General features: G+C 31.2%; 4 protein-coding genes across 7 annotated transcripts; 1 reads left to right on the top strand and 3 right to left on the bottom strand.

The window, feature by feature from the left end:
* Positions 1–4267: 4267 nt before the first annotated feature.
* LOC110630908 (pentatricopeptide repeat-containing protein At3g02490, mitochondrial) lies at positions 4268–6607 on the bottom strand. The gene has a single exon (XM_021778554.2). It carries the CDS (start codon positions 6519–6521, stop codon positions 4566–4568), a length of 1956 nt encoding a protein of 651 aa, XP_021634246.1. The 5' UTR covers positions 6522–6607; the 3' UTR covers positions 4268–4565.
* A 571-nt stretch (positions 6608–7178) lies between these two features.
* Positions 7179–12050, top strand: LOC110600985 (ribosomal RNA-processing protein 7 homolog A). 2 transcript variants are annotated; one of them, XM_021737958.2, is made up of 8 exons: positions 7179–7344; positions 8987–9088; positions 9194–9316; positions 9750–9848; positions 9951–10097; positions 10557–10654; positions 11163–11373; positions 11640–12050. In XM_021737958.2, exons 1-8 carry the CDS (start codon positions 7263–7265, stop codon positions 11723–11725), a joined length of 948 nt encoding a protein of 315 aa, XP_021593650.1. In that variant the 5' UTR covers positions 7179–7262; the 3' UTR covers positions 11726–12050. The 2 variants fall into 2 exon arrangements, with proteins under 2 accessions (XP_021593650.1, XP_021593641.1); XM_021737949.2 differs by having other exon boundaries at positions 7181–7344; positions 8987–9112.
* Positions 12051–13854: 1804 nt separating this feature from the next.
* Positions 13855–16551, bottom strand: LOC110630917 (S-adenosylmethionine decarboxylase proenzyme). Of its 2 annotated transcripts, XM_021778567.2 has the most exons (4): positions 16373–16551; positions 16199–16276; positions 15380–15533; positions 13855–15285 (listed from the first exon to the last, which is right to left on the bottom strand). In XM_021778567.2, the coding sequence occupies exon 4, from the start codon at positions 15132–15134 to the stop codon at positions 14058–14060; it is 1077 nt and encodes a 358-aa protein (XP_021634259.1). In that variant the 5' UTR covers positions 15135–15285; positions 15380–15533; positions 16199–16276; positions 16373–16551; the 3' UTR covers positions 13855–14057. The 2 variants fall into 2 exon arrangements, with proteins under 2 accessions (XP_021634259.1, XP_021634267.1); XM_021778575.2 differs by lacking the exon at positions 16199–16276.
* Positions 16552–20122: 3571 nt separating this feature from the next.
* On the bottom strand, positions 20123–25494 carry LOC110609086 (EVI5-like protein). Of its 2 annotated transcripts, none has more exons than XM_043957181.1 (10): positions 25225–25494; positions 24123–24390; positions 23789–23984; positions 22518–22688; positions 22316–22432; positions 21354–21551; positions 21200–21259; positions 21007–21105; positions 20460–20513; positions 20123–20341 (listed from the first exon to the last, which is right to left on the bottom strand). In XM_043957181.1, exons 2-10 carry the CDS (start codon positions 24263–24265, stop codon positions 20330–20332), a joined length of 1050 nt encoding a protein of 349 aa, XP_043813116.1. In that variant the 5' UTR covers positions 24266–24390; positions 25225–25494; the 3' UTR covers positions 20123–20329. The 2 variants fall into 2 exon arrangements, with proteins under 2 accessions (XP_043813116.1, XP_043813118.1); XM_043957183.1 differs by having other exon boundaries at positions 25258–25492.
* Positions 25495–27663: the final 2169 nt, after the last annotated feature.

Below are 27663 nucleotides of genomic sequence, written 5' to 3' on the forward strand. Positions count from 1 at the left end.
TTTGATCCAATCCATTACATAAACAAATTACTATATTAATATCTAAACTTAAGTTGTAAATGAATTAAATTTGCTCATAAGCTATTTGAGTTGCGACTCAGCTCAGAAAGAATTCAACTTGAATTTGTTTATTTTATGAATATGCTAAGTTCAAATATAATTTCAGACTCTAATAACATAATAATGATTATTTCTATTGAGATTGTAACACGTATATAAGAAAAATAGAAGAGTTTTTTATACTAGATTATTCGGTCTAACCGGATAGTAGGAGGTCCAACCTGCATAATGTACAGGTCAGACCTTCCACACCTCTAATTTTATCTATGCATGGAATAAGCAAAAAGATCTTATAAGCGCTCGAAGCAAGTAGGCCGACCATTTTAAAGCGCCTGAGCCTTGTTAGGGTCATAAGCACTGAGGTATGCGCCAAGCGACTGGAGACTGGACTGCTGGAGCTCTGAAGCACTGAGGTCTGAGGCATAACGATTAGCAAATTAGCGACTTCTTTTAGATTAGGATAGGGAACTATGAAAAACAACGTGGTATATGTTAGTCGATTCAGTTTGGTCTAACCAAAATGTTTAGGTCAAAAATCAAACTGAATCGAAATTACTGACTTTGAAAAAATTTAAAATTGAACTGAATGAAATAAAAAATAAAATTGAATCAAATTTTTAAAATTAATTGATTCGTTCTTTGATTTGAATTGAATACCGTTGATTTACTGTTAACTTTTTAATTTGCTAAAAAATAAAGTTTGAATTTTCTGATATTTTATTCAAATTTAAAATGCCGAATTTAAATTAGGCTCAAATTAAATAATCGAAACAATGCCGATTTTTAATCATCTAAAAAAATATGAATATTGGAAGCTTGAAGCTAAAGCAATATGGAGTTGGATAAGAATTCACGTTTAGGAATTGGGAGTAGATCTCCCATTTTTGGGGATATGCCCTAATAATACCACACATCACCACAATAAATAATTCAATTTTGCTGTTGCATTAGTATTATATTTATGTTTTTCTATTGGATTTTGGATTGCATCAAATTTAAGATCACTAATTAAAATTAAAATTATCTATAAAACATTTACCTGTAGTGAATTAATAAATATTCATTTAATTCATGGTCAATAATTCAGTTTGATCAAATCATATAATTAATTATGTTAACAAGTTTCAATTGGATATTTTTCCAATTCCTAATTAAAAAATTTTTAAAAAAATCTCAAGATTCTATGCACATAATAATAATAATAATAATAATAATAATAATAATACAAACCCTCCCTTGCACGTATAGCAGTCCTGCAGCTGCAGACTTCAATACTAACATGAAAGAAAACACTGTTTAAAAAATATTGGTTAAAAAATATTTAAAAATTATTTCGATAGAATTTCCTCAATGTGAAATGGGCTTTCTCTTCACAGCTACGGTTTAGCAATATATCTACTGAGCACTGATACCCACAAATTGTTTGAACAGGCAGATCAATCATGAAGAGATGATGGCAATTTTTGTCATTACATGCTGTAACAATGTAGCTTGTCTTGTATTTCTATCTCCATTCTCCTACGCATCCCCCCTCTGCACTCCACTCTCAAACATATTCAGCTACACACTCCGACAATAACTTCTACTGTTATATCTTTTCTTTTTTACCCTTGTAATAAAATTCCATCTAAATTATGAACCTACAAAACGCTGCTAGCAATTGGAAACCAACCAGATCTTTCTGTTGGGTCGCTTTCATCCCGTTTTGCTTTTTCGATGAGTCTTATTCAATCCGTTTGCAGACAATATATATAGCAAACAACACGTTAGAATTTAGAGTGGAGATAGAAAAAAAGGAATATAAAAGAAAAGAGAAAAAAAGAAGAAAGAAACATACTTTCTTTACAGGTCTTAATCCAAGACTTGAATTAGGACGAATAAGATGGAGAACTAAACCTCTCCCAAGACATTACTGAGTACAGATTTCAAGAAATGTAAAAGAGGAATATGAAATTTCCTTGCTGTTTTTCTGTTCTGTTTTCCCACTCAACAAACAATTTCTGAAACCCTATTCTCAGCTAGAGTGTGCATATGTACTGATGGGAAACACAGCTCTTGCAAATTGCAATGGTCCCCCACCAACCTCAATTATTCAAAGACAACAAATTTGAAAAATAGCATAAAAAAACAAGCTGTTTTCTCTGTAGTAATTATCAGTATGCTATTTTCCAGCAAAATGCTTGTTAATAATAGAAGATAGATTTGTGGGTGCTTTGCATTTTGCCTTAGAAATTTGGAAGGAAATTCCAAACTTGGCATGCATCATGGAACTTGATCTAAGGGAAAAATTGTGGATATAGCATGGTGATGAGTGAAAGGGGTAGGGCTAAATTGAGAAGAATTGATCTGTAAGCATATTTTTCAAGGCCATAGGTGAGCCTACAAGATCTACCAACAGTCCGCGAAAGATTTCGTACGTACATCACAGGTTTACGTCTATGTCCTCAAAGTTCTCTACTTGCTAAGTTACCCTGACGGCCTCTTGTCCAGATGTGATATTATTTGCCCTCATGCAACCATCATCATCTAGAACCTTTGTTTTCTTCCAATAATGCTTGCCATGGCATCACGAACGTGTCTTTGAGTTGATTTTGTGTGTTAAGAAGCAGAGTTTATGTCCACAGAGTAATTCCAAAAATGGCAATTCCGAAATCCTGTTACAGCTAAATCACAGCAAGAGAGGAAATTCTTATCTCCTAATTTCTACTGAAAGGGATTTATATTCTATTGTACGTTTAGTTAACAACAAAGTGCAATGTTCTTGCAACAGAGAACACTCTATTCATGGCATCAGTAACACATCCTGAATAGCTGTTAAATCAGAATTTCAGACGGAAAACGAATATAAAAGAAGAGAAAACTGAAGGACCACTTTATTTAGGACAAAAGAACGCAAAAAAGGAGAAATTTTATAAATGTTTTTTTTTTTTTTTTTTTCAATTTTCTTTTCCATTTTACTTCAAATGTATAGTTCCAACTCCCAAACTTTTAATTGGGAATAATTATAGCCTACACATCATTTTTTTTTTAACGAAATAGCCTCAACTCAAGATCTTAATAATAATTTTCCTAATTTAAAATGGTATTGGTGTATTGTGTATACCATTTTAAATTAGGAAAATTATTATTAAGTCTCTATATTTTATCAAAATTACTACTTAATCCTTATTTCTTAATCACTCAATTACAACAAATCTATATATTTTATAAAAATCAATTTTTTTTTTGTTTTATCAAATGTAGTGTTTGTTAACTTATTTTAATTTTCATTGAAAAAACTAAATAGTATGTATGATTAAAATTATAAAAATTAAATAATATATATATAAAATTATGTGATTTACAGTATAAATATACAAAACTAATATAAGTTAACGATCATCTTCTTTGATAAAATGACTATAAAACTTGATTTCACAAAATATATGGTGTTTTAGTTGAGTAATTAAGAAACAGAAATTAAATAGTTAATGTTGACAAAATATAGAAACCTAATAGTAATTCACACTTTAAAATTTTCTAAACACATTTCTATATTTGAAATTTTGTTCACATGATATGTCATTGAAGACCTGAAATTGAGATTTTGCATATATGACGTAACATTCAAGATTTGAAAATTTTGTATATAATCCAAGGTATAATCATACAGCTTCGATTTTGATGCAGGAATATACTTGAGAGTAAAATTTTAAGTGTGCAAAACTTTAATTTGATTTTGAATGAGCAATTGCACAGATTAAAAAGATTTGAAATGTGTAAATATTGAAATTTTTTTTATCCAATTGGCCAAATATGAACCATTTTCAAGGGAATAAGCAAATGACTCGGTAAGTATCTCAAAGAGAGAGAACGTAGTAATTAAACCTAAATAAAGTCAACTTTTATGTATCTTTCTCTCAACCACTTCAAGATTGCTAGAAAAGATAACAATAAATTCCAGACATGTAACAATGACGTGATATATATGAGTCCACATGCATTACATAAATAGGAAAATGATATCTTCCACTAGCAAAAGACAAGAATTTCAGTGCTAATTCAAACAAATTTAAAACTAATGAGGCTTAAGAAAGCACGTTTATATAAACACTAGCTTTCTAGCTATTGATTATATATGAGATGGATATACTTAGACAAAGAAAAACTTTCATCCATCTCCATGAAAAATCAATGGCGAAATCTAGTGCTCAAATGAGTCATGTGCTTTCCTTGGTCTCCCCTAATAATTAAACATAACCATTTATTCAATCTCTTAGGGAGTCATGAACAATAATGACAATAATAGAAACTGCCAGAAAAGGGAAGCTTCTGTAACATAAAGGCAACATTTTTTTTTGGAAACTTGATCTAATATGGTTTTATTTCAAGTAACCAAAGTTGATTATTACTCTAAAGGAAAAGTTCAAAGAGAGTGTCAAAAAATTTTTATACCAAAACTTTTGAACAAATGCCAAAGTACATCGACCTCACAACATACAAAATGTTGTACATTCCAACAATGTCTAGACAGCCACAGCAGCAGATGCAATACTTTTACCAGATTTCATTGAGCAAAAAAGGTTTAGAATGTCGGGATGATTACGGATGTAACGTGGACATTTGGACAGGAAATCTTGTGCTTCAGCATGCCTCCCAGCCTTGAAAAAGGCTCTGAATAAACGAAGAACCACAGATGTAGATGGAAACCTTTTGCAAGTCATAGCCTTCATAAAAGCAATTGCATCATCACTTGTTCCAGACCTTGATACGTGCTTAATAAACGGATCCACAAAGGGAGGAAAACCATGACTTTTCATTAAATCCAATAGATTCAAGGCATCTGAAAACCCATCCTGAACCAATAATTTATTTATCAATCCTTTGTAGGTAGTATGCCGAGGCTCTAATTGATTATTACAAACATAGCCATGCAGAAGCTTGCTTGCATCTATAGCTCTTTTCTTGTAACAATATGCATTTACTAAAGATTCAAAGGCATAATTAGCATTAGAAACTCCCTCCTTTTCAATCATGTTTTGGAAACAAGCAGATGCATTTTCAAGATCCCCAGATGCACAGTGCCCTTCAATTAAAGATGTCCATGCCTTGTAATCCAAATCACTACCAGATGCTTCCATATGATCCATAAATTCATTCACTTTATCATGGTTACCAGCATGACTAAGCCTGAATGCAATCTTTCTCTGCTGACTACCACTAGGTAGAAATCCGCCTTCCTTCATCTCTTTCAAAACTGTATTGCACTCTCCAAATCTACTAACAGTTGTTAGAGATTTCAGAACTGCATCAAGCATAGAATCTGTCAATACATACTCATTTCCAACAAATATCCTTACAACCCTTGAAAACAAATTCATATCCAATTCTTTACCAACAACTATCTTCTTCAACAAAAAGGTGCAGCATTGCACTGAAGGCTTATTAGCACCACTCATTGCAAACTCATACAAGTCCACAGCCTCCTTAATCATTTTCCTCTTGATAAACCGTCCCAAAACCTTAACATATGTCTCCCTCTCCATTTCATATCCATTGCTCCTCATTTCATCAACTACCTTCCAAAACCGGTCTAGACAATCTTCCCTTCCCAAAACTGTAGCCATTGCATTATAACTCCTTTCATCATGCTTAAACAGCTCACTCTCCTCAACCCACCTAAAAAATATCAACGCTTTCATAGGTTCCATAGCTAAATTCTCCAACACAATCTTCACAAAATTACTTGAAAATGCTACATCTAAATCCTTAATTTTCTGTTCAACATCCTCTCCCCATACTTGATTCCTAACAATTCTGCTGGCCCTCAAACCAACTTTTTCCACAGATTTATCCGTAGATCCTGTTGCAAAAACTGCTTTCAGCTGCTCCACATCACTCCTTAATCCTTCCTTCTCAAATTTCTCCACTACTTTATCCCGTACACCCTTTGACACACCATAACCTTTTTTCTTCATGGTTTCAACTAAAGCCCAAAACTGCTCAACGGATCCATTAACACCCAGAATCCCTAACATCAAATTATAAGCTTTGGAGCTCAATCTTTCAGAGTTTCTCTCCAAAACCCAATCGAAAAACCTTCGAGCCACATCAGGGCTGAACTCAAGGGACTTCAACACTTTCAATACCAATTCATAGTTAATAACAACACCGTTCAACTCCAATTCTTTGTTAATATCATTGAAGTCAGTAAATTTAGTGAAAATATCAGATATAAGAAAACAATGATCCGTTTCCTTTTCAACCAGTGGTTCAGATGAGAAATTGCGACAAATTGGGATTTTGGAATTTATGGGGTTCGTAGGGTCCGACAAATTAACTTGAAATGAAGGAGTGAGGAGCGAATAGAAAGAGCGAGGAGAGGAGTGTACCTGCAAATGAGGATGGAAGGGATAAGCAGGGCTTCTGAGAGACGAGCGAGTGCAATTCCGGAAAAACAACAATCGCCATGAATGTCTCATTTCTGAGGAGTGGGATCAGTGTTCTTGAGTGAGAGAGAAGACCAGCGTGCCCTGGGGTTGATCGAAAAATCGAAATTCGAATAGTGTATTTTTTAGGGTTTTAGGGTGATTTGTTTGGGGTTTTCACTTGATGGGCCTCCAACCATTTCCGATCATGGCCCACAGATCTTAATTTTATTAATTTATTTAATAATTTTATTGTTTATTAATTTTATAAAAATATAATAATTAAACCGTATATCTAATATTATTATCTTAATTCTTTTTTTTTTCTCCTTTTCACTTATTTAAGTTTTATATAGTTCGATAATTTAATTAAAAAATTTAATTTTTAAAAAGTATAAGAATTAAGTATTTATAAAACAAGAGATATAAATAAAAAAAGGATAAATTAAGGCTTTTTTTATTGTTATTAGTAAAATAATATTTTTATTAATTTCATATCAATTACTAAAAAATTAATTATTTAATATTTATGATGTAAATAAATATTTAAACTATAATTATTAATTAAATTATTTAACTAAATGAATAAATTAAATCTGTTATTAATTTTTTTTTAAAATAAAATTTATATTTCGGTAACCGTGTCCATTGGGTAAACGAACCGGGTTAGTTTGCAGATCAGGCGGGTTAAATTCGCCCACCCATCAAAAATAGGTGTGGCGCCCTACTCTTCCCTGCATATGCTTCTCTTCTCTTTGTGGTATCTGTTACAGAAAGAAGCGGAAGTGTTCAGACATGGGAGACTTGAAAGAGAAACCGAAGGAGAAGAAGAAGAATAAGAAAGCTAAGAAGAGTAGTATCGAGCTGTCTCAAAAGGGTATCTCTTGCTTAAATTTTCTATCATCCAATCTTATTTTGTTTTCTTTGTGTGTGAGTATAGTTCTGCGTCGTTGTTTTCTTTCAAATTAAATTCAGACGGTTAATCGGGCTTACTCGCAAGTCTTGATTGAGCATACTTTCTTTTGCTAAAAAAAAAAATTCGTTTTCTTACATTAGCATTTAGCAAGTGCGTTGTGGTTTGCTTTTTTTGGATAAACGCTCGTAGGAATTTTTCCCTCTTTTGTGGTTGATATTCTTGTTGAGGCTAGTTGAAGAGAGAGCTTGCTTTCCAAATCCACTATATGAATATCAAACTTTTTCACAATAGTTCTTAGATATTAAGTGCTAATTAAAGCATTGAACGCTTCAAATAAGGTAATTAGCGAATGCCTTTGGTCCGACCTTTTTATTTCTTTTTTTCTCCAATTAACACAGCTGTGAAATTCTCATTGAAACAACACTGTTCGTGGAAATGATTTTCAATTACGGTTTTGTTTAAAAGATATTTTTGGAATTTAGAAGTCAGTCTTGTAATGTGCTTAGTCTTGGGATTCCTTGAAGCCAATAGGTGGCAAATTTACACCTGGTAGCAGCTGCATGAAAAAATGTTTTTCTGTGGCGGAAGTTGGAACCTTAACTGGGGAAGTTGGAACCTTAACTGGGTAATGCTTAGTTTAGGCTTTATTAAGCCATTGGTTATGTCATATGTGGTATCCCATCGTTCCCACTAAAATTCTGATCATGGACATCTAGTGAACTACTGCTACTTCACAACAAAAGCCAGTGTTATAGTTGCATGATTTAGGAGCTTGCTATTGCTTAGTTTATTCTTTTATTAAACCATTGATTACGTAATACCCCATTGTTTCCATTGGAACAAAAGCCAGTGTTTTTAGGTGCACAAGTTAGGAACTTGGTATTGCTTAGTTTATCCTTTTATTAAACCACTGATTAGGTGGTACCCATTGTTTGCGGTGAAACTCTGATCATGGGCATCTGGTGAAGTACCACTACTTGGCAACAAAATCCAGTGCTTTTACGTGTATAGATGGGAACTTGATATGCTTAGTTTATCCTTTTAGTAAACCATTGGACCCATTGTTCCAAACAAAACTCCGATCATTATCTAGTGGAATACTACTACTTGGCAACACGAGCCAGTCTTTTGTTCTTCAGCATGAATTGGTTATATTTAAGAAGTTTGAAGTATTTCAGAAATAAATGCTTGCATGACATAAGCTTAATAATGCTTGAACTTGTATTTTTCGTAAACAATGAACTAGCAATTCAAGTAATTTTCTGAAATGTCAAGGACTTTAAAGGATATAATTGCAATATCTTGCTCTAAACTATTAATTTAATATTACCAAAATGAATGAAGAACATTTATTGTTAATCATTTCTTTTATGAGGGATCATAGATTGATAATTTCCAATTGATTTGGTTCAAAAAGAAAAGGATGTGATTAAAAAATTGTAAATCATTTTTTGCAATGAAGCTGTCCTTGGCTATGCCTCTGAATTTTCTTTGTTTGCCTTGTCCTTGAACCATACTGACAATTGAAACTGTATTTCAGACTAGTGTTGTTTATACTGAAGTTTGTTGAGAGTTATTAGCAAATGGCATTTTTCCATTTCAGAAGTAATGTTAAATAGCAAGGAAAAAGGGAATGGAACTGGAAGTATCAAATCCGCTGGAAAGAAGAAGAGGAAAAGGGAGAAAGAGAATAATGATGATGCTGGTATAGCTGTTCTGATCAATAACGGTGAAAATGGCTGACACAAAAACTTGTCATTTAGGTTCATGATGCTTTTGTCTCATATATTGCTTTCTGTTTCTCCAACAGATAAACTAATTAAAGTAGGAGAAAAGAACAAGAACAAAGTGAGGAAAAAGAAAAGAAAAGGTGAGAAAAATAATGCTCCGGTTGGAAAATCTGATTGGCAAGATGGTTGTGAAGAACAAAGTGGTAAGTGGATAGGATTGGACATTGTATAAGTAAATTCTATTCTTTTGGTAGATTGAATCTCAGGTACTGTGTGTGATATCATATTGTCTGGAGATATTTGTGTATATGCATAGGTTATCTGTTTGATAAATATTATATTTTGCAAAGTGGAAATGAGTTTTGCCAAATTCATTCACAAAGTCCTTCAATACGAAATGGTCTCTCTTGAGTGTGCACACAGTAATATGTTTATCACTTTGGAGTGAGTTTCTGAATTGCCAAAATCATTGCCATAAATTCTTTAATCTTTCTCCTTTGGTTTTCTCCCTTTGGCTTGTTTCCATGTTCAAGCTGTCCAACAAAATGCCTAATTGGCATTTCTGTCCTGCTATTTGTACTGTGTCAGTCATGCTATTCTTCACAGATTGATCAAGTCAATTTTCTTTCTATGTAGATGATGAGGCAGCAGATCATAGCTTAGTTGAAACTCAAGGAGATATGAACGATTTCAAAGTGCAGAGTGAAGCTGTTATTGGAGAAGATATCAGAACTCGTAAATAAGCAAACATATTTGTTTGATTTATACATAATTTCTTGAGAAAACATTATATTATAATCATATTAATATGTTGTCTCATGGTCTCCTTTCTATTAGGTAAATCCAAGAAATCTCACAGAAAGAAAAAGGAGCATGGCAAATTGAAGAAGGGTGAGACCATGCCAGAGAAGATGGAAGAGGCTGTTCATGATGGGGTTTATTACATTTCTTCAGGGGAAGAGGACAGCTCAAAAGGAATGAGAAGTATGAATCTTAAAATTGGTGATGTTGTCTAGTAATTCAGTGGCAAACTTGCATCAAGTTTTGTTGAAATCACATAGAAATGGGGACCAAGCCAACTTATATGTGACTATTGCTTGTTTTAGCTCAAATGGGCCTGTGCATTAGCTCCAATTGTTAAGACATGTCCATAATATCTATTCATGGCCACAAATGCTATCTGTTCATTGATCTTTCTGGTTTTTTCATACTTTTCAAGGGGCTTGTGAAAGACATTCATTTTTTGTTTTGTCTATTCCTTCTTGAAGAAGGAAAAATGTAAGGGGCACGAAGTAGCCGAGGTTTCCTCATTCAATTCTTTGATATTGGTTGTCTTGCAAAATGTCTGTTTTATTTATGGGATCTTTCTGTGCATATTTCACCATTGTCAATGAAAAGGCATGTTATATTATTTAATGGTCTTACTTAGTACTTGTGTTACAGAATGGCTTATGGAATACCATCAAAGTAGACCAGGTCTGAAGGTGTTGCAACAAAGGATAGATGAGTTTATAATTGCTCATGAGGAAAAACTTGAACAGGTATTTTCTCTTTCATGCATTACTTCAATCAATTCTTTATTGACAATCATGTGGGGCAAGTTTTTCTTTGTCAATTCTCAATACTTAGTTGTTGTCTTGCCATGATTAAACACGCAAGCTTGATCATTAATACTGTTTTCTTATGCCTATGCAAAGGGATGCCTGTAAAAAAGCCTCTTTCCTATAATTGTCTGATATGAAAATTATTTACGAGTGATGCAATCTGTCCCACTAAATGCACTACCAATAATTTAAGGATATGGTGGAACATGCTTTATAATTTCCTGATTTACTTTATGCCTTTTTTTGCTTTTTGCTCATGAAAAGATTTAAAATCGATATGCATATCTCCATTGTGAGATTATGTGATCCATGTCATGCTTATGTGTTTTGTTTTGTTTCTTCTTTTCAAATGTTCTTTTGGAGTCTTTCCTCTCATTTTTCTCAGTGCCAGTGGCAAGCATGTACATACTGTTTAGTTTCACATTTATCTTATGGTGCTGTGCAGGAAAGGAAAGAAAGAGAAGCCCGTGCTACAGAAGATGGGTGGACAGTTGTTGTGCACCACAAAGGAAGGAAGAAGACAACAGATTCTGAAAGTGGAATGACTGTGGGTTCTGTGGCCCCAGCTGTTGCAGAGAGCCAGTTGACCAAGAAGAAGGGCAAAGAGGTTGGGCCAGACTTCTATCGGTTTCAAAAAAGAGAAGCTCAGAGGAGCGGTATGAATCTTTCACCGTGTATATTAAATTACTGTGCAAAAAATTAAGCAGTTGAAACTTGAGAATGAAATGTCATAGGTTCCTGAAATATGCATGCTCTAAAAGACATACAGGTTAATTACCATCAAGCGTCTTCATCTAAGAAACAATAGCCAGCACAGTTGCTTCTTATTGGTATCACTGTGGTTGATTTGCAGATCAATCAGAAAGCTTTATTCTTCAGTAGGTGATATGACATTCACATATTATTCATCCATTTCTTGCAGAAATTTTGGCACTCCAAAGTAAATTTGAGCAGGATAGAAAACGGATTCAGCAACTGAGAGCAGCTAGAAAGTTTCGACCTTACTGAATGCAACAGAAGCCATGTGTAGAACGATCAAGAGCTGAAACTTCTGTGTCAACTTTTCTTTTACAATATGGGAAGTAGAAAGTTAAGAGTTCTTGGCATTTGTTGTTCCTTATGCAAATTTTCACTTCTTCAACTTATTGGAGGTAAAATAAAAATATTAACGAATCACAAAATCTACTAGTGAGAATGTCAATTATCAATATGATATTAGCTGAGATGATGAATGATTTTGCAGCTTTTTTTAATCCTAGTTGAATGCTGCCTTTGTACTAGCACTTCTTTCTTTCGGGCAATGTTTTTAGCAATATAGTAAATTTGACGGACATCCATTCTAAAAATTTTGCTTTTTTTTACAAGCTACAATTTGATTCAATTCGATTTTTTTATATTACGGTTTGATTCAGTAAATAAAAAAAATGTCTTGTTTGGTTTTCGTTTCTTTTAAGATGTCTTGTTTGATTTTTGTTTCTTTTTAAGTAAATTTAGTTTGAAACCAAATTGATTGAATGCACACTATTGTAAATATTACTTAGGAATTATTATATAAGTTGGTTTAGAAGCCGAGCCAGGTATGAATAAAAATTGCAGGAAAACTTCCAGTGCAAAATTAAAAGATTCCAAGTGATACAATAAACCATATAATCCACTGAAGATTGACAAGACATTGGAAGTTGAAATGTATGTCTTCATCTTCCAGGTTACATGGCTGATGTTCATTCACCAGCCATACATATCGAATATCTTTCGTGGATGAACTCCATTCATCAATTTAATCAAGGCTTCGCTTTCAGTCATCACTTCTGGTGGATTTCATTAGTTTTGATCTCCGGATACATTGCTCAAATGGGAGAATGGGATTTCTGTAGTTCTTTTCCTGCTTCATTCTTGGGCAGGGATGTATTATTCTTAGAGAAAAAGATGGAAGCAAAATGGCTTCGTTCTTAAGGTTTGGACAAGAAATTGTCATTATCAAGTAAGAATATTTTGGAAGGTTTGTGGGTCAAAGTAGATAGCTGTATATATTAGAAATTTAATTGCATAAATGGGTAGGAAAGTCCAACCAAAATAGAATAATAGAAGTTGAAGGAGTGAAAAGAATCTCGCACAGGCAGGCAGCAACTAGGACCTTCCATGAATTTTGTGTTGCAGACATGTGAATCTAAATTTATTTGTGGCCTTAACATTTAAGCAAGCAATGGACGGCTAAGCCTTAGCCATCTGCCTTTTGACATTTTTCTTTTTTATAAAAGGAACCTTTGTGGCTTTTTGTCAACTTGTCTTTTCTTTTATAATTAGATTTTATCTTATTTGGCCTCCTCCTTTTTCTTCCTTTATCGTCGGCCAACTTGTTTTGATTTTTTTTGGAAATTTAATTGCAAGCTGGTAGAATTTGCATATTGATATATCTAAAATTAGTAAGGTTGATTTGATTTGAGTGAAGATGACAGTAATATTAATAGCATACGAATTCAAAGAATTTGGAATTGAATTATATTCCAAATAAAGCCTTATCTTTCATTATAATTTGAAGGATTTTACAACTATATATTCTAATGCACATGGGTTATATGCTATTCCCATAACCCTACCCATCACTAGTAATTATCCGAGTGAGTCTTTCCCTAGCTTTTCTTTCACTTTTTTTTTTAAATAATAATAACAATAATAATATTTACTCTCAATAATATAATAAAAACACATTCAATTTTAAAAAAATCAATTCATTTTATAATAAATTTTTAAAATTAAAAGACTAAATAATATTTTTTTTATATTACCTAAATCAAATAATAATCTTTTTATCATTTATATTCTGTTATTTTGTTGTTTATATATTTTTTTCAAATAAGTATTTAGTTCAATTTTATTCCATAAAATTATATATGAAGTCTTATATTATTCTGCATTATAAAAATATTTAAAAAAATTACTAATTAATTCTTTTATTAATTTTAATTATTAAATATTTAAAAAAATTAAAATAAAAAATTAGTTGTAAAATTGTGGACTAAATAATTATTTTCTAGATCTTTTTTAAAAAAAAAAAATTTACTTTCTACCATCACAATGATTAGTATACACATGATTGATTTATAAAAATTTTTTTCAATTAATAAAAAATGAGTCTCAACACAAATTGCATTTATTTAGGTTAAGGTTATTGAATACAAATTTCGACATATGCAAGGTTTACAATAAAACAGCACCCTAACGATACATATACCAATAACTCGCCTCTCAATCATACCCCGTGAGAGACTTTTATTCAATTACATGCTAGAAATAAACACGCCATAAAAAAATAATAATATTAAGAAAGACCTATTTCTCTTCAAACTTCCTCGTCCTTCTCATCCTCGCTCCAAGAATACTTGAGGATTGACCTTGGAGATGCACAGCCTTTGCATTTCACAAAACTCTGATAGATGATTGATCCACCCTTCCCAAGCTCTTCATAGTTCCTCCCTCCACACCAATATCCTTTCACATCCAGAAATAACTTCTTTCCCACCTTATCGTCTAAAACATCAGAATGCAATGCAATGGAGAACTCAGTTGGTTCAAAGCATGCCAAAACCCTTTCAAGCAGCTCACTCAAATTCACATACTCTAACTTGTAACCCACAGCTTCGAAACTTGCATAACTGAAACCGTCTTCTGGAGTAACATGAATAGTAGAAACTGCATCCCTTTCTATGGCATTCATGGAGTAGCCACATGGTTCAAAATCAAAATCACAAATATCAGATTGTGGAAGGATCTTCCTAATACCAGATTCCTCGGTCATCACAGCAGCAGAAATGGAATTTTGTTTGTAGAAAACTGATGCTCGTTCCCTGTCCAAGCCAGTCATGCACATTTCAAGTGTGTGAACACGACCCAAATGGCACGCCACATCAGCAGTAGCAGAATACACATGCCATTTTTGGCCTTTTTCAGGACTACCCATCACATATGCCACACTATCCAAACCAAGTTTGCCAAAATGGCCATCCAGGACGGCTACTTCCTCAGAGAAGTTTCGATGTGGAAATGACTGAGCCCCAGGAAATATGAAGCTCCCACGAGTGTACCTCACAGAATGTACAGTGAGGTAAAGAGCACCAGCCAATTTCAGAATTGCTGGGATTGAAAGAAGCAACTTGGTAGTCCCACAAGTTTTGATAATAAGTTTGTAAGGGTACACAAAGAGACTAGATTCTGAAAGAACATAAGAATCAACATGATCATTAGAAAGTGAATCAACAATGGTGCATTCAGCTGGTTTGAGAATCTCATCTATTTGAGATTTGGACAGGGAGCGGAGGCCCATCCCTCCAGGATCAGCAAAGAATCCAGGCTCAGAAAATGATATTTCAAGCCTCTTCTCATAGCCTTCAAATCCAATAGCAGAAACAGGCAAGGCCATCTTGCCTCAAAGGAAAAAACAACACCTCTAGAGGACGAGAACGAGAGAACAAGCAAAGTAGAAGAGAAATGCAGAATAGAAGACAAAAGCAATAAAAGAAAGAGCTACAACGGTCAACAGTTAGAAGATCTCAGGATGGCTTTCGGACGCACTGCCAAACACAAAAGAAAAAAAAACGCATAATCAGGAAGCCATTTACATATAAAAAACAGATAGGGGGGAAATAAGCTTAAAATCGAACTCACGTTAGAGTAAGCAGCAGATCGGAACTTCTTGATGTCACCGTGGGGTCGAACGTCTTCAATGCTGTAACCAAGAGGAGCTTCATAAAGTAAGGATTTACTACTGCTAGACTTCTTCTTGCCACCTTTAGACTCCATTAGATCATTCAGTCTTTGCCTGTCAGAACATCAAATAGAAATCAGTGTGAGATAAAACCTCGGAGATAGAGGATAAAGGAGAGTAGCCTATGCACCTAAAACTAATACAGTAACAATAGCATTTGCAAACAACACCATACATAGAAATCATTACCAAAGGAAGAAGAAACAAAAATTGAATCAATGATATCAACTAAAATCAAAGGCAAGGATCAGAGGGTAATTATATAGAAAATAAACTGCTTAGCTACATTACAAGAACGTATATATATATATATATATATATATATATATATATATATATATATATATATATATATATATATATCTTCATTTTCATTTATCAAATTACCCGAATATTACATAGTTAAAAAAAAGTTCCAGAAAAGGAAAATAAAAATCCCTGAAAATTACGAAGACCAATGGATTTGTTAAATTTAGAATACAATTCATTAGCATGGCAATTACAAAAACCAATTAATTAAAGAAAAGGATGGGAAAAAAAAAAGAATCTGCCTGGAACGTCAAAAGCATAAAAATCTTGAATTGATTTCTACAAAAGATAACAGCAGAATTGTACATTTCGAGCACCAAACAACACAATCAGCATAACTAATATATATATATATAAACATATACCAAGGCTAACCAACAATACATGTAAATCAACAACAAAACACTTACCAATATGAAAAAATTCAAATCCAAAAACCCAAGATCCTCTAAACACCTTTCTTGATGAAACCTCAATCAAATCAAACCCTAAAAACCAAATCCAGAACGCCAAATTAAATAAAAAGCCAAAAAAAGGGCCCTCAAATCAACGTAAAGCACAGAGCAAAAACAAATATAGATTACCGATTGAAAAACTGAAACACAAAGCGATCAGATGCCGATATCACAACAGCGATACGCAAATTCAATCCCTAAAAACTGGAGGAAAGAGAAGAGAGATTCGTATATGATACGATGCTCTTGAGATTGGCAATGGAACGAGAGGTATTCTTTTCTTAAACGTTTGTGAGATGAGTTTGCGATTCTGTAAGGCGCTTTATATAGGGATAAAAATGAGTGTGAGAAAGCCATGAATGCCCAGGATTTTCTAGATAATTACAGTCTTACCCTTCGTAAAGGCCGTTTTCTTCAAATTTTCCTTCCAAGAATTTGTTAGTGCTGAGTGCGTGCCACCTATTTTTCGGCAATTGGAATGACTAAACTGCCCTCGGCGCCCTCCTGGCGTGTTTGTTACGCATAGCAGGGTACGTGCCGACTAGGAATTGTGAAGGCAAGTGGGTGGCAATTTGGACATTTCCGGTTCTCTCCTTATCTTGCCATGTTGATTTTGTTAGAAACGCCAATTGACGGGAAATTATTGTTCAATCGCATCCAATTTGAGAAGAAACTATAAGTAGGCGTCCCAACGATAACGCCCAGAGATAAAACTTGAACCTAACCGATTCATTTGAAATTTGATTCGCGAATTAGGAATCTCACATATATTTAAAAAATATAATAATAATTAAAGTGCCAAATTAAATTGAACCTAACCCAGTTGAGTTCGCCCACGTTTTAAATTTTTTTAAAAAAAATAATTAAAAAACAATTAATAATATAAGTTGTTTATTTGTAGTAAGATAATATGAAAGGTGAATGTATTAAAAATGTTATATTTATGACTAAATCATTGTAAATTTTTGAGAAATATTTTCTGATATGGAAAAATAAATAAAATGGAGGATTATTTCCCAGGTAGAGCATATTTGAGTTGTGTAAATTTTAATTATAAGTATTTTAAACGTAGTTAGTAGATTTCGTTCAGTTCAATTTAAAATTTAACTGAATTTAATAAATTAAAATTAAAATTTTAATATTTATAAAAATCAAGTCGAATTGATTTTGATTAGAAATCAAATTGAATTGAATTGATCTGATTCGGTTTGATTTGATCGGTTTAAATTTTTAATAATTTTTTTTATTTTTTATATTTTATTTTTAGTATTTTAAAATCTAATTAAATATTTTAATTTTAATATAATCTAATATCTATATTATTAAAAATAATATAATATTATCATTGATCAATTCGATTTGATTTTTTTTTATTTTTTCTAATTAAAATTAAACTGAATCAAATTAATTGAAATTTTTAAAATTAAAAATCTAACTAAATAAAAAATTAAATTAAATTTTTAAATTAATTTGATTCAATTAATTTTTTTATTTGAATCGTTTTCACCTGCAAGGAGAGGAAAGGATATAAAAAAAAGCATGCACATGAATCATGTAAAATTACTTTTTGTGGCTTTTACATGTTTTTGCAGTGTAACAAATAAGAAATAAAATTTATTATCTCAATTATGTTATTTTTTTTGTTTAATACAATATAGTATGAATATATTTTATAAAAAAAATTTCTCTAAAAGATTTAGACTTGAATTGTAATTTTATTTCAATTATACTCTTAAATACTTAAAATGTGTGTTGAAATATTTTTAAAGTAATATATATTTTTTTTAAATAAAATTCAAGAGTGGAAATATTTATTCCAAATTTGCTTTGTTAGACTTATTAATCATGTATAGTTATGAAGGAAGAAAGAGAATCAATTTGGGCCGCGGGTTTGGAATATTAGGAGGGGGGGGACCCAGGACCCAGCACTCACTCACTCGCAAGTCTTTTCGTCTTTTCCTTTTCCCACGCTTGTCTTGCGTGGCAGCTTCATTTGGAATCTAACTTCCTCATATATGCATCCTATCAACAATGCACAAAAATTATGCACGTCTCCAGTATCCCAAAATGGCACTTTTTTTTCTTTTAGTTTTATTATCAATAAATAAAAAAATATAAAAATAATGTTTTTTTTTATTTTTCATTCGTAAATAATAAAATTTGCATATTTATAAAAAAATTATATATTAAAATAAATGCTGAATAATTTTTAATTAAAAAAATAAAAAAGTAATGGGATTGTGTGGAGAAAGAAAGGTTCGAGAACGAAATTAATTTCTAGTTTTGACTTTATTGTTTCATTTGTTAGTTTTGTGATCTTATTAGTACCTTTGAACAGGGGAAGTGAGTTTTGTATGTATAGTTTTAATTTATTTTTATTTGAAAAGGCTTTACATGCTGTTTACGATGAAATTTTAAGGAGTTGTCGCTGCATCCGATGATTCACCTCCCTCAAATCAGAGTTGCCACGAGCTCTTTCATGTATTCTTCTAATGATGTTCTTTTTATACTTTACTTGATTTTGAAATCTAAATGTTAGTGAGTGTTTGGCGATTTGTTATTGTTTTATTCATGGAGATAACATCTCGATTGCGTCGAGTTTTATGTCTGAGTATATAATTTTTGATAAAATTTCAATTAATTCTGTTAGTTCAATACGTTAAGTTGAATGAATTTTAGTTTGATTCTTTTTATTGATTTAATTTGCATTGACTTAAAATGATTTAAGTTTTATTTTTCTTACATTTTACGGCAGTCTTTATTTTCTATTGTAATTTTCTGTCTAATGATCTTGCAAAATGCAATAAAATTTACATTGTTCAAGAAAATAATATTAATAATTCTCCATCAAAACATTCTCTCTTAAAGCCCGTTGATATTAAAATCATTTTCTAGCATAAAAGGTTTTAATTTTGCACTTCAGTTGTAAATTTTTTTTTTTTTTTTTTAAATCTCTGTTCGCAAATTCCAGGCCTATTTGATTTAGGGCGTGTAGGATTTAGCTTAAATTGCATTTGACGATTAGAAATTATTGGGCATGTGTTTTAAATGATTAGGAAAAGTAGAAATATATATGATTTAACAAAAACGGTAACTAGATTCGCGGAGAAATAGGTGTTATGTGGTGACACGTATCCATTCTTCTAAACACCATTCCTTCCCTTAGGACAGATAACATTTATGACTTAATAATTTTGAAATTTTAACAACTTATTTTTTAAAAATAGATATTTAAAATTTTATTAAAGAAGGCCTTTTCCTAAAAAAAAAATTATCCGGATCAAATCAATATGTCCATAAATATATTCCCTTAAGCACATGAAACTTGCTTGTGAGTCCAGAACAGATTATTGAATAAATAAAGGAATCGATAAGAATTGGATGCTTTCTTTACTAATTCCACCAATCTAACCCCAACCTGTTCTATAATATCTTAAATATATTAGATAGATACTACTAAAAATTTTACTTTAAATCAAATTTAATGTAGTTAAATAGCTCTATAACAGCAAAACAGTTTTTTTTTTTTTTTAATTATTTTTTTAAAAAATAAATTATTAATTAATCCTTATAATATACAAAAACTCATTAATTGATACCAAATTTTAAAAATACATTAAGATGTTCCTAACATTTTAAAAAATTCACTAACTAATTTTCTAGTTAATTTTTACCATTAAATATTATACTATTTAATCTTTATAATTTAAAAAACTTATTAATTGACCTCTTAATTTTATAAAAAATCTACTAATTAATTCATCCGCATTAAAGGTATTTTAATTTTTTTTTTACAATATTTAATTATTAAACTTAATGCAAATACTAATTAATAATCTTTTTAAAATATTAAAAATATTTTAATATATTTTTTTAAAATTAAGGAACCAAATAGTGAGTTTTTTTTTTTTTTTCCAAGGGTAACTAAAATGATAGTCTTACATTTGATAAGTAATAGGAACAGACATGACCTGTGTAGTCGCCCTAAGATTTTATTTACAACTCAACATTTGACACAGACATTATCAACAATGAGGAGTCATCCATGATTGAAACAACTCTGGATACTAAGAGCAGCAGCAGCAGTCATTTAGATAGCTGCATTCACAAAAAAAAAAAAGAACAAAACAATTAGATCCCTCAGGTTCATTAAGGCAAGGCAAGGCTACTCTTAGATTAGTCAAAAAAATTTCTGTGATTACAGAGGTTGAACTACCTTCCCATTCTTCTTGTCATACGCCTGTTTCAATTCTTCCAATCGCTTCGACACCTGAATATTAATACATAAACACAGTCATTAACTGAACAACTCATGTTACTCAAAAAACCACCACAAATATGTATATGTGATGCCTGAAACCAAAGGCGGAAAATGTTATGTTTGACATTGTGTAGAATAGCAATTTAAATTCCTTAGTTTACATGTTAGGATCTTATCTTAGCACACAACAGTAATAATGGTTCAGTGTTTGGTTTCAATGTTAGTAAATAAGAAATGTGAATGAGATCCAGTAATGTTAATAATATCCTCAAAATCTAGAAAATAACTTATTCATTTGAAAAGAAGAAGACATTTTTCTTAAAAATGGCTTAATTTTCATTTGACCAGAAAAATATTTTTCTTTAATTAATTTTTCCAGATACCTCAAACACTAGGAAATGCAAAAAATTAATTTTCTAAAAAAATTATTTCCGTGAAATAAATGGAGCTTAGCAGCAATATATAATACCACAAAGGTAATAATACAAGAGAGAGAAAGAACCTTAAATGAGTAAGCCATGGGTAATAACGCATCTGGATCCATGGCATCCTCGGGAAAGTTACGCAAAGCATGTATGAGTTTCTCGAAGGGTAATTTTACCTGATAACAAGGGAACATTGCTTATCAGAAGAACAAAAACAGGTGTTACATAAAAATTAGTTCTCAAACAAAGAACATGACTGGCCACTCTTACCAAGTCATCATGGCAATGTTTCAACAGAGCCAAACCCACTCTAAAAACAATTTTAACACCCTGCCAAGAAAGATGTTGATAAGACATTAAACACCAACCAGAAAATGATGCCAACAAAGAAAGAAAAAGAGATACAACGTTATCAATCACTGACCTCATACAGAAAAACATCCCAAATTCGAAGAGCCAAGTTGAATGGGAAAGAGTAAGAGAAAATAGTTATAAACCACTGACTTGCATACATGCTCGGATTTATCATTTCTTGGATGAAATGCTCTCCCAGCTTTGGCATATGCTCTTTCACCAAGTGATCAAACTGAAAAAGGTATTGCTGTACAAGAGGCAGTCCCGCCTAAAGCAAAAATTTAATGCACTCTCAGGGGCTGCATGCTCTTGGACTCTAACTCAAATAGTAAAAGGGAAGGATCCAGGTCTCATTTATAATTTTTTTAAAAAAGGGGAAGACAATGGTAGATGAAGATTTTGCATAATAATGATGTTAGCAGCTCAGTCATTAAGCAATTCCTTAGCACAAAAAAGAGGTTATACCCACAAAAAAATTTGTGAATGGTAAAGTTTTCTCCATACTCAATGGATCCATAAAAACCCCAAAAAATGGAGTGTAGGTAAAACTAATTCCATCAAGGAGCCAGCTTAGGCAGGACCCCAACTAGATGATGGCCATTTATTGAGTTGTGCATTGTTAATCTTACAAAATAATCCAGTAAATACACAGAAAAGTCAATTCAAAAGGCTATATACCTAAAAGGAGCACCCACAAATGATAATCTAATATCCTGTACAAAGCAGTGTGTAACTAACCAAAATCAGACTGTGATAGACATATCAGATTGTGAGAATCTAAAATAGAAAGGGAAACACAGACGGAAAAAAAATAACACAACTTGATGCTGAATAGCAAACCGACATTCCATCAAATGTTCAAGCCTTGTACTAAGATCAATACACATGATATAGTTTTACTTTATTTACTGTTATATAATAGGAAATAAATATATGTAAATAGTCTTTTCTACTTCAAACTAACATTTACAAACAACTAAAATGCTTACAACCCTAAAGTGATAAGAAGAAGCTCTTAAATAAATGAATTACCTGGTATAAGCCTTGCATTGGAGCATGGACGGCTCCTTTCAGTAATGCAACCAACAACCAAAATGCATCCTCTTCACTCATATATAGAAGCAATAAACCAGCTAAAAATCCCATTCCCTATATTTTTGACAATTCAAATGTCATTATTTTCCTTTGTATTTTAACCAGAGAAAAAAGCAGCAGTAAGACAAAAGATGCAGACCTGAACATATCCAACTTCTCTATCAAAGACTGAGTATGCCTTCAAAACATTGTAGAGGGACCTCTGACCAGGTCCGTGTCTCTGCTGGAAGAAAACATGTGAAGGAAAGGTTCGAGAAATATCTCGAATAATATCCAGCTCTGCTGCTGATGTCTCATATATGACTAATTGCTGAAATATGTATGAAGTTCTATCAGCATAATGCACAAAAGCCCAGGTATGTTTGCATGAACATGCACACCCACACAAAAGGGAAAGGAGTACCAATGGAAAATTAACACAAGACACAAGTTGGTCAACAAATCACATTAGTTGAGATTGAACATTCCTTTAACCAATAAACAGGTCTAAGTAAAAACTAATGTAGTGCAGAAGATCTTGGTAATTTCCCTGTTGAATTTCTCAATAGGAAGGGGAAAAAAGAGCAAGCACAATGAGGCACATATAAACTAGTTTCCCAGCTCATCCCTTGCACCATATATCAGGAAGAAGATGACTGAAATGATAATGTTATCGAAATAGAAATTTGGCAGCCAAGCTGAGTTCAGACATTCAGCATATTATCCTAATTATACCATCATTAAGCTGAAGTGATGCACAAAGGCTAAGCTCTAGAACACTGCCACTAGCAGTGATGTTTCACTTGGCGAAGCTGCCATGCCCATGCCTCTTTCAGAAAGAGGTGGTATGGGGTTTATGATCTCACTCTCAATTACTTATTCAGACATAAGTTTGAACAGTTAATTGAAAATGCTATGGTAGGAATATCATGCTCTGTGAATCAATCAAGATAGAATTCAATCATAAATCCTGGTCATCTGATAGTGGTGTGCTATTTGTTCCTACATGTTTGAATGAAAAAGATAGAGATAGGAATGAGATAATGGGATCCAATAAAAGTTTAAACATGAACTCAGTTGCAGCTCAAAGAAAATTCAAACATAAGACATCAGTCTCAATTACATATTCAGATATATGTTTCAACAGTTGAACTGAAAATGCTGATGTAGGAATACCGTGCATCTGTGAATCAAACAAGGACTTCAATTATAAATTCTAGTCATCTGAGAGTGGTGTGCTTTTTATCCCTATGCATAATGCATTGCAATGAGATATTAAACATGGGCTTAGTTACAGTTTAAAGCTAATTCAGGCAAAGCCTTTTACAAATCAGAAACCAAAATTCATCAGTTGGAAGGCAAAAGAACCATCTTCAACAATCAATTTATCCAGTCACATTAGTAAAAAATAAATATATAAATAAAAGGTACCTCATAAACCCCAGGATTCATCAGCAAAAGGTCTCGACTTCCAGTGATCAACTGCCAAACAAGACCCCTTAAACAATCTGGAATTCCCTTCCTTATTCGTCTCTTGACCACATGAGGTTTCCTCCTAATATAATGCTTCCAATCACTTCCACCAACTCCAATCATCTTCCTCCATTTCCTTACTCTTCTTTCCTCTCTGCAAAAATTTTGTCGATAATATTGATTAAGATTAACATCTAGTAGAATAGGAGAACCTCAATAACCTTCATATTCCTTCTAGCTGAAAAATGCAAAATGATTTGCTGGGAAAAAAAGTAAGAGAAAAAATACATACCTCTCAAATTCATAGGCTGACCTGCCCTTTGTTAAGCCTTCATGAGAATTACTAAGCTCTTGCTTTACAAACCCAAATCGGTCCAACTGTTTTGGTGAAGGAAGTGGCCCTGGTTCATAGTTGTCTATTCTTTTCTTTTCCATTCCAATTTCCACCAAGTCAAAGAAACTCCAACACTCCACAATGTAAGGGATATGGGTCCGGTTTCTTGGTCATGATGATCACCTCACCAACCCCATAATACTTGCACAGCCAAATCTGAAAAAAGCTGGAAAGCGTGGGGGAAACAACTTGTTCATAATTCCTCATTTAACACATTGATGCGGAAATTGAAATACCAATTTCAAGTACCTTACTAGTTACTAGACTGTTGCAAAATCGAATTAAATAATCAAAATTTGGTGAACCATTAATTAATGAAAACGAAAGCAGAGTGAGACCAACAGCTTATGACAAGTACTCTTTCTTATAAGAATATCCAGACTAATGCAAGACCCAGTACCCACAAACAACCGATCTTGATTTCCATTTATATTCACTGAACAAGAAGATACAGCAATGCTATAGCTATTCAAACATAAAAATAACGCCAAAAAAAAAAAAAAAAAAAACTATGACATATGCAAGGGAACAGATGACAGCTACCCCGAGTATAAAATGATCTGCATTCTTCAATCTAACTCTCGAGTGAGGATAAGGAAATAAATTAAATCAAATAAATGAAACAGCGAAAACAGAGGGTAGAGGAAAGGAATTTCAACACAATAAAAATTTTCCATGTATACTGCTACAAGACAACCTAATAAATATTTCCACTAAACAACAACTAATGGTTCTTCGTTTTAGGCTACAATTTCTGAAATAACAAATCAGACAAAACTATGTTAATCTCCATAGCAAATATTTCCAGAAACAAAGAAAAACAGAACAAAGTGAGAGCAACTGGAAGAAAAACAAATTTCAGAACTTCTTTCCGCAGATATAATGGTAAACCAAAATAACGGATTACTTATCCATTAAGACAAATGTAGAGAAGAAATCCAAAAATAAAACCCCATTCAATAACAATGACTAAAAATACACAGCTCTGTAGAAAACGAACATGGGTTTTGAGAAATTGGAATCTGGGAATTACAGAAACTTCCGAACGATGATGATCAAGCCACAATTCCCTGAACTGATACAGAAAACTCTATGCAATTAAGAGAGGAGAATGAAAAATCTGATAAAACCCAATGGGTAAATAGGACGTAGAATTGGTAGTTTCGGCGCACCAATTTCAGTTTAACGCGTGCATTGCAAGAGAATACATCGCACATTACATGGAAAACGAAAAACAAAAATGACAGTGTGGTGACGCTGTCGTTTCTACTTCTCATCCTGGCGGTTCAAACAATCTCCTAAAATTATATATTCAGCCGTTGATTGCTTCCATGTGTTGTTGGATTAATCGCAATTTCTCTGTTTTTGTTTTTATTAGTGTACAGCTTTAATTCCATAAATTACATCAAAATTAACTTAAAATATTTTTTTATTATTGAGTTACTTATTGAGTTTTTAACCAATGGTATATAATTTTTTTAATAAACAAATTAAATTCTAATTTAGACTACGGATGATTTTTCAAATAAAGTCATTTTTTATTAAATAAATTTTATAAATATTTAAAATTTTTAAAAATATTTTTCATAAAACAAATGAAACCTTAAAATTAAAATAAATAATAATAAATAAATTCTAGAAAAATGATGTTAACCAAAGGGTTTTGATTTATTAACAATAAAGTCTAGAAGTGTGCAATGATAATTGAATTGAATTAAAATAATTTAAAATTAAATAATAAATATGATAATTTATAAAATATTTTTAATTATTATTAATAAGTGAATTCTTATATTTAAAAAAAAATTATTAAAGTTTTTGATACCATTATACATTTTAATAATATTTCAATATATTTAATATATGATGAACTACGATATAAATATTTATATGCATTCAAAATTTATTTTTACTATATCACTCATCCATTATACTTGATTTTTTATTTTTTAAATAAAAATTAAATATAATTAGTATAACAAATTAAATATAAAAAAATAGAGTTTGAAAATTCATAAAAATAGTTTTCCTTTTCTTAAAATGTTGTTGCCGTAACATTGATATTTTTTTAAATATATTTATATATGTATATATTATTTTATTTATTTAAAATGATAAATGATAAAATAAATTTGTATATTTTGAATAAATAAAAATTAAATTTAAAGCACAACTAAATAAATAATTTATTACACTCTGTATATGTACTGAACAGATAACACCTTGATGATAGGTGATTTATTTTTAGTTTAGTATATATTTATATTGTCTTTAGGACAATACTTAATATATAGACAGTCTTTAAGACATATATTATGTGGTGGAATAATTCTATATATATAATTAGTATTTTATTAGTTCTTGGTCTACTGTTATTGTCCAATAATTTATAAAAAAATGTAAGTGTTAGTACTTCTATCGTCAAAATATCAGCACCTCCAACATAGTACATAGTGACCAGAAAAAATACGAAGAAATTCTCCCTTAACGCTTTTCAAAATTGCTTCAAAGTCAAACATACCTTTTTGTTAGAATATTATACTGTCTATGAAAATTGCCAATAATTACTGTTGCTGTCCATCAGTGAAAATGATAAAAACACTGTCAATTTCTGCTTGTGAATGAAAAAAAGACCAACTCATCATGTGGCTTAGAATGGTTCTAAAGCTCTAAAAAATTTAAAGCTTTCCAAATGTGTATTTTTAAATTTTACAACATAAATGAAAATTAATTTTTAATTAAAAAGAATTACATGATTTATTTTTTCAAGTAAAATCATATAATTTAATTTATAAGATTTTAAGAATTTAAGGATTAAATTATGTTTTAATCCTCAAAATTTTATAAAAAATATAATTTAATCTGTATATTTCTAAATTTAGTTATGTTATTTTTATTTTATAATAAAATAACCTCTTTAATTATAATTCATTCTTATATTATTATAAATTAATTTATAAATATTATAATCTTACAAATTAATACTTATATATTTTATAAACTAATCTTTCTATAATTTTGACAATAAATTAACAAAATAAAATTTGAATCAAGAATTTTGATATAATATGCATCCAAATTTCAAGTTCAAGGAATTGTTTCCGTTAAATTCTCCTTAGCAATGATTTATTTATTTTTATTTATTTAGAAAAAAATGATAAATTTATTATTTAATTTTTATTTTATTACTTTTACCTATAAAATACTATAATTTAATAAATTGAAAGAGACTAATTTATAAATATAATGACTTATTAATAATTATAATATTTAAGAATCAATTAATAAAAATATAGAAATTAATTTTAAATAAAAATATAAAAATTTAAATAAAAATTATTTTATTAATTAAATAAAATTTAAAGAATTAAATTAAAAAAAATATAAAGATTAAAATATAGTTTTTATTTAATATTAAAAAATAAATTATAATTTAAAG

The sequence above is a fragment of the Manihot esculenta genome, chromosome 1, assembly GCF_001659605.2.
Source record: "Manihot esculenta cultivar AM560-2 chromosome 1, M.esculenta_v8, whole genome shotgun sequence".
NCBI classification, from domain to species: domain Eukaryota; kingdom Viridiplantae; phylum Streptophyta; class Magnoliopsida; order Malpighiales; family Euphorbiaceae; genus Manihot; species Manihot esculenta.

Bases quoted from the DNA above. Each gene is read 5' to 3' on its own strand.
- LOC110630917 (XM_021778575.2), bottom strand. From the start codon at position 15,134: ATGGCCTTGCCTGTTTCTGCTATTGGATTTGAAGGCTATGAGAAGAGG.
- LOC110600985 (XM_021737949.2), top strand. From the start codon at position 7,263: ATGGGAGACTTGAAAGAGAAACCGAAGGAGAAGAAGAAGAATAAGAAA. The intron at 7,345-8,986 runs GTATCTCTTGCT...TTTCCATTTCAG, and splicing joins TATCGAGCTGTCTCAAAAGG to AAGTAATGTTAAATAGCAAG. The intron at 10,655-11,162 runs GTATTTTCTCTT...GGTGCTGTGCAG, and splicing joins ATGAGGAAAAACTTGAACAG to GAAAGGAAAGAAAGAGAAGC.
- LOC110630908 (XM_021778554.2), bottom strand. From the start codon at position 6,521: ATGAGACATTCATGGCGATTGTTGTTTTTCCGGAATTGCACTCGCTCG.
- LOC110609086 (XM_043957181.1), bottom strand. From the start codon at position 24,265: ATGGAAAAGAAAAGAATAGACAACTATGAACCAGGGCCACTTCCTTCA. The intron at 22,433-22,517 runs GTCTGCATCTTT...TCAAAAATATAG, and splicing joins GAGAAGTTGGATATGTTCAG to GGAATGGGATTTTTAGCTGG. The intron at 20,514-21,006 runs GTTCTTTCTCTC...ATTAATATTCAG, and splicing joins CCATGGCTTACTCATTTAAG to GTGTCGAAGCGATTGGAAGA.